The following is a 9,962-nucleotide window of genomic DNA, read 5'->3' as shown; positions in this document are numbered from 1 at the left end:
AATTTTTAATTTGGGTTTTTTTTTTTTTTTTTTTTTTTTTTTTTTTTTTTTTTTTTTTTTTTTTTTTTTTTTTTTTTTTTTTTTTTTTTTTTTTTTTATGGTTTTTTTTGTTTTTTTTTTTTTTTTTTTTTTTTTTTTTTTTTTTTTTTTTTTTGGTAAAATTGCTTGTACGAATTTATGTTTGTGTGTGTATGGATGCTGTGGCAAATTGATTTAGTTACCCTTACGGTATGTTTACATTATTTAACGATTGTTTTTTCCTAAGTTGTGAAGAGTAGGATGAACACAAAACGAGCATTTTATTTATTTATTTTTTTTCTTGCAATAACACCATGCAGGGTTGAAGGGAAAGATATCATATAAATTCAGGAGAAATTATAATTAAAGGATAATTATTTTGTTCTGTTTACTTAATATATCTCTTGTACGTGTGGGGGAAAAAAAAAAAGAAAAAGAAAACGCTTTTCAAAAAAATTAAAATAACTACCACTACGCCATTGACATAGGTGTTTATACAAATATTGGCAAAATAGTTACTTTTCATAGGTTCCTTTTTGTAAAAATATTTTTACATATGCACACGCGTGCTATTAATTTAGTATCACATTATATTCGAACTTTTTGACACCTTTTCGTTACCACATAGAAAGCACATTTACCCGAATTATTGCCTTTATGCCATTTTCCTTTTAATCGAAAGTATATATAAAAAAAAAAAAATAAAATAATCCTTATTCCCGAATATATAAGCCATGTTTCACGCAATGTGTTAGTACAGGCAAGTAAACATAACTCTTCTTTTGGAGATGTAATATTTTAAAGGGTGTATGCCAGTTTTGGCTAATTTTGTCAATTTTGTCAATTTTGCCAATTTTGCCAATTTTGTCAATTTTGTCAATTTTGTCAATTTTGCCAATTTTGTCAATTTTGTCAATTTTGTCAATTTTGTCAATTTTGTCAATTTTGCCAATTTTGTCAATTTTGCAAGTTCCGCTATTTTGTAAATTTTGCTATTTTGTAAATTTTGCTAATTTTGCAAGTTTTGTAAGTTCTACTAATTTTGTAAATTTTGCTAATTTTGCTAACCTACGTTTTGACAATTTTGAGAAAATCGCTTTGAACACATCTCTACATAGATTGCTTTGTTTGAAATCTTTTTTTTACACATCCTTATAAAGAGTTTTTCATTATTTCCATTGAACACAATTTTGTAAAAAGGAAACAGTAGCTCCATAAATGCATTTTAGGATCCATCAAATAATGCAACACATTTTTTAATATTTCATAAAGTAATGTATGAATTATTTTGCAAACATGAAAGCTGTTTTACGAGAATCTGTTTTAACCTTTAATTGTTACCATGCCATACTATAATACAATATGGAATAAATTTTTTTTTTTTTTTTTGCAACACTAAATTATGTATTTGTCATTTCATTACTTGTAATAAATTTATTTACAGGACGGGAAATAGGAACAAGTAAATTGTAGACGTTTATACAAGAGAGTGAATACCTGTCTATAGGGAATTATCCAAAAAGAATAATATAATAAAGATGGATAAGGTTAAATAACAAATAAATCCGTATAATAAATTTTGGAAAAAAAAGAAATTAACATGAATACAGTTTTGATTGACTACGCTAAAAAGATTGAAAAAAAAAAAAATAAAATAAGGATTTCAAGAAGCCAAATTGCTACTATAAGAATTATATTCCCTGTTTTGAATTTATGGACAAATTATCTTGGACACCGAAACTGTAGTTGTTTTTTTTCTTTCACAATTTGTTAACTTTTTTGCTTTGTGTGATTATGCGTCTTTTTCTTAAATCTTACTTTAATTTTTTTTTCGTACATAATTGCAAAGTTACACTTTATGAATTTTTATTAAAATCCAAAAAAAAAAAAAGGAAACAATTGTAATGTACAGAATTGAACGAAATAAAGAAACTGCTATAAGAACAAATTTCACAAAATGGATGAAAATTAGGCTTTTGCTTGAGTATTGTTAACGTATATTTGCATGCCTGAATCTGTTTTTATTAATTAGAAAAATTTTAAAGTATCTGTTCCTTTTTTTTTTTTTTTTTTTTTTTTTTTTTTGAAGTAACCTCCTTTTCAACTTTTACCAATACTTAATAAAAAAGCATTTACATATGCATGCAGACATTAAAAAAGATAATGAAAGGCAAGCGCAAAAAATGAAAAAATGGCATTCATTTATTTCTGAATGAAAACTCCTTCGCTTGAAAAAAAAAAAAAAAGAAGAAAAAATTAAAGGGTGAACAAATTTGTGCGCATGACATGAGCATCTGCCAAACTGCTTGCGTATGTTAGCTATCTGTAAGCACGTAAATGTATGAGTATATACTTATATAAATTTGTATATATATATACAACTGTAGCATTCTGATTTATTAAATTCACAAATAATTCTTGTAAACAACACCAATTAAAATTAAGTTGAAACGACAGAAATTAATTCACAATAGCTCAATTTTACTCAAAATTGTTCATGTAAAAACATCTGGAATCAGGATTGCTGCAACAACATAAGCGTACATATGTATATGTGCATATGCATGATCATACACACACGCACACATACGTGTACATATGGACGTGTATACTTGTGTACCATTTTTCCATGATATTAATTTTGTTAAGCTGTCTGATCTTTGTTTAAATTCGCAGTTTTTATTTTGAAAAATCTACCATAACTTTTACACAAAACGCAAGATTTTTATTTCATTCTGATCTTTCAATTTTTTTATGCATGTTAACTATATATTGTTGTAATTTTTACTTAACTTCTATGAAACATATATTTTTTAAAAAAAAATTGACACTTCATCAAACAACGAAGACATTTATTCAAAATAGGTACCAATCATATACGTTCAAAATATGCATGTATATATATATTTTTTTTTTCCAAATTATAACAAGTCCTCATAAACATAGACCTTTTTTTTCCTTTTTTTTTTTTAAGTGAAGATTTCATCGTTCTATCGAGCAAATAGTAAAAGTAAAAATATCCATTTATATAATTAGCAGATATATCCATTAATGAATCAGCAGATATATCCATTAATGAATCAGCAGATATATCCATTAATGAATCAGCAGATATATCCATTAATGAATCAGCAGATATATCCATTAATGAATCAACAGATATATCCATTAGTGAACTAATTGCTCCTTGTGAGATATGTTTTCATGTATTAATGCTATACACACATGTACGCAAACGTTAATATGCACATATGTGTTAATATATATTTTTTCTCTTTCTTTTAGAAAATGATCACAACAGTAATATCCCCAACAGTTACGGTGCAACCCGCACCAGTTGTTTACACAACCACCTACAGTGTCGTGCCACAAACAGTTGTGTATACATTTCCACAAACTATACCCGCTGTTAAAAATATTCAAGTAATTCCTTCCCAGCAAGTCTGTCTTAGCTATACCTATGGAACACCCATAACTACATTTATCCTTTAAATTTTGATATACGTGTGATATCCAGTGAGAAGAATGAATAGAAACGTGACAAAAAAATAAAATATGGGTATTGTGTTCCTGTCGATGAGTTCTTGCTATTAGGAGAAATGCATAAAAATGTATATATACAAAGATATAAACATTTCGTTATTACGAAATAGGGATATTAATCAAATGAAGATAGCACCAAATTAAAGGGGTAAAAAAAAAAAAAAAAAATGATATTAAGAAAATAATGTTATCGAATGTCCATAAAATTAGTTTTAGGATGTCTACTATTATTTAAAGGAGAAAACCATTAAAGATATGAATACAAAAAATGTACGTGTTTTTTTGTTTACTAATATATTTACATATATAAAAAAAAAAATTAACAAGTTATTCATGTGTTGTATTTTTTCGATATGAATTTTACTTCTATGACATTTTTTTCAAGGCTGCCGCATACACATATCTCATTAGTTTGCATGCCTTTCACCTTTTTCCTTTTTGTGCATTTTTTTTACGTATAAAAATGTTTACATTTACAAAGAATTTTTACTAACTTTTTTTATTATTCTCTACATTTTAAGAGTCAACTAATGTGTTAAATTATAAAAAATTAAATTCAGAATAGCACATGTGCTCAGCTATTTTCCATCCATATGTCTTAAACAGAATGCTAGCGTTCAATTTTTAAGTTCAGCTTGTTATACACTTATCAATTTTTGCTAAAATATCTAATGTGAGCTATATCACAGATGGTGATTAAATATTTATTTCCAAATTTTTTAGCAGTGATTTTTCTAGTTTCAGTCATTTGAGTTAGTATGTATAAAGAGGATAAAATAAAAAAAAAAATGCACAAAATTACTTTGTTGTTAACACAATGCCTTTTTTTTTGGCTATGAAGAACAAGCCAATTTTTGCTAGTTTCTAAAAAAAAAAAAAATTTGTTTAGCTAGTTATATAAAGAAAGGAATAGAAAAACAAAAATACATTAAAAAGTCAGGTTTTTGCATGTGTTTATTTGTCTAATTTCCTATAAAAATCACCTTCACGAATTAAGGTAAAAATTGCGCCGTTGCTGAAAGGCTGTTATTAGAACAAACAAAAAAAAAAAGATAGTTTTTTGTATACGAAAAAAATTATAAAGCTATGTTTTTTTTTTTTTTTTTGTCTAGCTATTTTTTTAAATTAGATAGGAAAAAATAAGAATAAAATTCCTGAAAAAATGTTAAACATTCTTACGTTTTAATTTTGTTACACATTTGTGTCTTTTAGACTTTCTTTTATATTTACTTTTTCTTTTAAATTATTTATATTATATTTTTATGTACTTTTTTTCTCTTTTTTATCATTATTCTACTCATTAAAATTTTTTCCTCAAATCAATACAACACCAAACGAGTTAAACAATTTTTGAGAATACTAAAAATTTCCCTACTTTTTTACCATATATTTTTCCCATATACAAGCACTTTTTTTGTGGAATATATATTTGTACAATATCACTGAATTTGACAATTTTTTTTTTGATTTTTAACATACCCTATTTATTAAGATGTCTATCGTTTATGTTCCCAATTCTACAACAGTTTACAGGACATGTGTGTCCGCTGTACCTGTAGTTGCAGCCCCCAGGGTTTACACAATTCAGACATCCCCCCCTACAGCAACAGTTGTGTCTACACGAGCAGTACAGATTTATCCCTCAACGGTAGTTTTTGCTAACCCCATGGAAATTTCTACTATTATCATATAAAATTCACGGAAATGAAGAAGCATACACAAGGATAGGAACATGCATTACAATGTTATTTACAAAGAACAAAGTGTGAAACATCATCCCCAAATAATATCAGCCAAAAAGGGAAGTAGGAAATTTTAAAGAGGGTCAGAAATGTGGCTTTTAAAAAGAATATATTTACAAGGAATGCGAAATTTTATGATAAATAGAAGTTTTATTTATAAGCGCATATAAGTATATTTACATCCCAGACATGATCTATATACATATATATATATATATATATATATATATATATATATCAAGCCCTTTAAATATACCCTTTTTGTCCAATGTGAACTTGTAGAAGATGATGCATTATTGGCATTATAACGTTGTACACGCACTTGCTTAAAATAATACTTTATTTTATTACCATATTCTAATAATTCACACAAATGCTATTCCTTGCGTGTCCTTTCGTATTATGTTAATGTATGCTTGTATGAATTGTGAAATTTATTTTTTATGGTAATTTCCTCTTTTTTAACTTAATAAATACAAGAAATTTTTACTTTAGGCAAATAGTCAAAAAAAAATCAAATAAAAAAAAACAAATAAAAAAAAAAAATAAAATAAAAAGAATATGAGCTGAAGAGCAAATTAAACAGGATGAACAATAAAAGCAGTTGGGAGGATACCACATACATGTTTTTAATATACAAACGTGTATATGGAAGATATCTCCTTATAAAGGTTTTTGGAAAATTACACAAATGCCTTCTACCAAAAATAGGGTAATGTTTTGGTAGTTCACGAAAATGCTCTAAGTGAATTTCCTCAGAAATGTGTGTACACTTCTTTTTGGTGAACTTTGGTGAGCAAAAGCAAAAACATTATAATGTTTGTAATCATAGCAGGTTTTTACATCTAGCAACACATTGGCTACATAATGTGCCAAGTCGAGAGTGTGTGCTATCATGGTATTCAAAACAAAATAGTGTTTTAAATACTTTTCATACACCTCATTTTTTAATTTTTTTCTATTGATCTATATGATAATTAATTATTTTTCAAGACGAACATCGTATGTATTTTATTATCAGCCTTTTATAGTCCCTCCTGTGTTCTTTCATTTTTCAGACTCCTTACATACGTATTGTGGACAATTAATGCTTTTATATTTTTAATTCTGTTTACAACGTCATTTATTAGGTCGGTGAAAACATCAAACTGTTTTATTACAATGTTCGAGAGTACTGATTGTTTTACCGAGTCAGGCAATACTTTAACCTGAAAAGCGTAAATACAGCAATATCCATAATTACTTTCTACTTCTGCATGCACTACATCGTTAGGGGTTATAGGTCCTATACCACCATGAACCACTGATATTTTAACATTATATATTTTTTGCAGTTTTTCAAATTCATCCAAAAATATGTCAAACATTCCAACATAGTTTGTTCTTATTATGATAGGTATCACTGGGCAGTTTTTTTTTGGCAATTCCATTTGCTCCTGCGTATCTGGTGATTCGGAGCTGTTTATATGGTTTTCTTTTTCATCAAAAAGATATGCATTAATCTCTTCTTGCGTTAATTTTTCTTCCCCCAACAGGTTTCTTTTTAAAATTTCATTTTTTAGAATCATTTGTTTTTCGTAAAAAACTTGTCTCTCTTTTTCGATTTCCCTTTGCCTTGTTTTGTTTCTCCAAGTTTCCATGAGTTCGTCATTTCTTTGGAGGACCTTTTTTGCCCATGTTTCTTCGCTTTCTTCGTAGTACCATGGGGTGTTTAATTTTTTCTTTTCTTCGTGCTCTTCCCCTTGCGGGTCCTTCGATGATTTCCATTTTTGCGAGTTTTCCTCATTCGCTAACGTGTCATTCGGTGCACCGGAATCTGAAGACTGTCTAATTCTACTTCTTCTACCAATTGAATGAAGAGAAAAATTGGAGTGTGTCTTTTCTTTCTCTTTAAGCACCTTATGTTCTAATCGTTCTGCAAAATTATTTTCTGTTGCCGTACATTTTTGAACGGTGGTATAATCAGAGGTTGCATCGAATTGTGTGTGCCCAGGTTTTCTAAGAAAATTATTATCAGTTTCGCCAATGATATCATTTCGTAAGTCACATTTTCCATGTGCTAATAGAATAGGATTTAGTGAATTGCTTGAGTTGTTTAGTTCATTATTTTTTTGTGCATTACTACAATGGGATTCGTTATTATTCCCCTGGTAGATATTAGAAAATACAGAGATGTGCTCTCCCTCTTTTTGATTTTCAAAAAAAGAAAAAGTATTTTCTTCTGGTACTAAAATGCTTTCATTTGAGTTACATTGCGAAAGGATAGTTTGTATTTTTTTTTTTTTATTACTTATTATGTCTTCGTTTTTGTTTTCTTCTTCTAGTTGGATTATTATGGATTCATTTGTTTCGTCTTTCCGTCGTTGGGTGTTACTCTTATGAAATTCCTGTAGAGATACGTCTTCAAATATTTTGTCTTTTTCTACACCAAATTCTTCGATAGCTTTTCTTTTTTCAGACATAGCTAGTCTATGTTCATATATATCTTCTCCATGAAATTCATTTTTTTTCATATCATTCTCCCAGGAAACTTTAATTTCTTTACCACTAACCTGTAATGTGGATAATTTTTCTACCATAAGTCTGTACTGACATAATCTAAATGCATTATTCTGTGGTAGGGTAAAAATTAAATCATCCGTTGTAGCATTTCCATATTTTTTTATTCCACTGATTAGAACAGCCATCCCGATTGTAGCATAACTGCAGCAATCTTTGAAGTTACTATTAAATTTATACATTTTCTGAATTTTCCCATATGCTGAACCGCATATAAAATAACTTCCTTCAATGAAGAAACCATTTCGTACAATGATATGAAGTATTGTTCCCTTACTTGAATCTTTACTTACATCTACCACCATACCCATGCCAATTGGGCTCTTATCTAAAGCTAGTAGGCAATCAGATTTTCTAATATACTTTTGTAGCAAGTTCAAATCGAATTTTCTTTTTTCTTTGGTTTTGTCTACCCCATACATGCTTTGATGTCCTCCATCAAGTATATCTTCTCCTCTTTCATGATTCTCACGAAAATTGTTCCCATCTCTGAAATAATAACCACATGTGGTTTTATCATTAACTTTGTCTTCAATAAGATAGCTTACACGGCCAGTATTACGAGTGCTGCTGTCCCTTGGAGTCTCATAGCTGTTGTAAAAGCTGTTCGAATTGTGATAAGGCAAATTAATATAATGAGATATGAAAAATATTCTGTTGATTAACTTGTCCAAATTGTAACCAGTTAGTGATGATATGACTATAGAGTTATCAATTTCTCTTGAAAAATTATGGTTTAAATTTCCATCGTCAAACATTTTAGTGCACTGATTTTTTAATTCCGCTTTCACAATGGATTCATTCTCTCTGTATATATCTGCTTTGTTTAAAACAAAAATAACTGGTATGCTAAATTTGTCAGCATATTTAATTGCTTCTTCTGTTTGTATTTCTGCTCCTACTTCTAATGAAATTAATATGATTAGTACATCTGAGAGAAAAGCTGCTCTTCCTCTGAAAATCTGAAAAACTTTATGCCCAGGGGTGTCAAGAAAAGTAAACTTGAATGGCCCATGTTCGAAATGTATAGGTTTTATATTTTGTGTAATACAACCAGCTTCACGTATTGCTAAATTATTGTTTGTGATTTTGTCGAGTAATGTAGTTTTCCCATGATTTATATGTCCTATTACAGACACGACGGTATAATAATTTTTTTTTTTTTCATCATGTGAGTTGCTTTCCTCGTTTGGAGGTAATATCGGCATATCGAAATTACATTGTGTATTTTGTTTGTCTCTGAATTTATTACAACTTCTTATACTGCACGGTTCATCTGTATTCAATGTCAGACCTGATGATGTTCCCAAGGATGAATCTTGTCTCAGCTTCAAAGTATTTACATAGTACTCCTCCGCTAAATAGACCTTTCGGTATACATCCTTAAGAGTCTGAATGTTTTTTTTTTCTTCCTCACATAATAATTCCACCTGAATAAGTCTAGGCTTAAATTTAAAAATTTTACTAACATATGCAGCAGTACTATAGGGGATAATTACGTTCCTTTTGTTTACCGTTTCGAAAGTCCTATCCTCTGAGTCCTTCCATCTATATTTATTTCCACTCTTGTACACATTTGCAGCTTTGAAACAGGTCTCATAGTTTATATTCAACATCAATCGAAGCTCATGTATTGATATATACGGAGGTAACAAAATGATGGGTGATTTTTGTTTTCTCCCAGTTATTAACTTTTCTCTGAATACCCTTCTACCAACGGGGATATATTTCCCTTTATATAGCAACTTGGTGCATAATATAATCATTCTTATGCTTTTTTTTTTTTTTTTTATATCTTCCAATAGTCCATTGTGAATGTGTAGCTATTTGTCTCAGTTGTGTATTTAAGTTTTTGTGCATAGACTAAGATTCGGATGAAATGGAATGAAATAATGTGAAAAAAGCAAACTCATACAAATGTGGTTACCAAAAGGAGTAATGGTGTAAAAATGTTACAATAGAATAAAAAAAAAAAAAAAAAAGGAAATTACAGAAAAGAAGAAAAATAGAATGTGAAAAAAAAAAAAAAAAATTACATATTTCTTTTTCTTCTAGAACTCTATAATTATGCTATTCCCAGTATGGGTGCCCTAATTACTA

The 9,962-nt window shown here is 28.6% G+C and overlaps 2 protein-coding genes across 2 annotated transcripts; one reads left to right on the top strand and one right to left on the bottom strand.

Annotated features, from left to right (window-relative positions):
- Window positions 1-3,306: 3,306 nt before the first annotated feature.
- On the top strand, window positions 3,307-3,510 carry PGO_141270 (conserved Plasmodium protein, unknown function; the record flags this gene model as incomplete). Its single annotated transcript, XM_028690121.1, has 1 exon — window positions 3,307-3,510. The coding sequence occupies one exon, from the start codon at window positions 3,307-3,309 to the stop codon at window positions 3,508-3,510; it is 204 nt and encodes a 67-aa protein (XP_028545922.1).
- Window positions 3,511-6,328: 2,818 nt separating this feature from the next.
- On the bottom strand, window positions 6,329-9,628 carry PGO_141260 (small GTP-binding protein; the record flags this gene model as incomplete). The annotated part of the gene is made up of 1 exon (XM_028690120.1): window positions 6,329-9,628. The coding sequence occupies one exon, from the start codon at window positions 9,626-9,628 to the stop codon at window positions 6,329-6,331; it is 3,300 nt and encodes a 1,099-aa protein (XP_028545921.1).
- Between the last annotated feature and the right edge of the window lie 334 nt (window positions 9,629-9,962).

Source organism: Plasmodium gonderi, assembly GCF_002157705.1.
Source record: "Plasmodium gonderi DNA, contig: Chr14, whole genome shotgun sequence".
Taxonomy (NCBI): Eukaryota; Apicomplexa; class Aconoidasida; order Haemosporida; family Plasmodiidae; genus Plasmodium; species Plasmodium gonderi.
The sequence above is the reverse complement of the archived record's forward strand: the minus strand, read 5'-3'. Positions and strand labels throughout refer to the sequence as shown.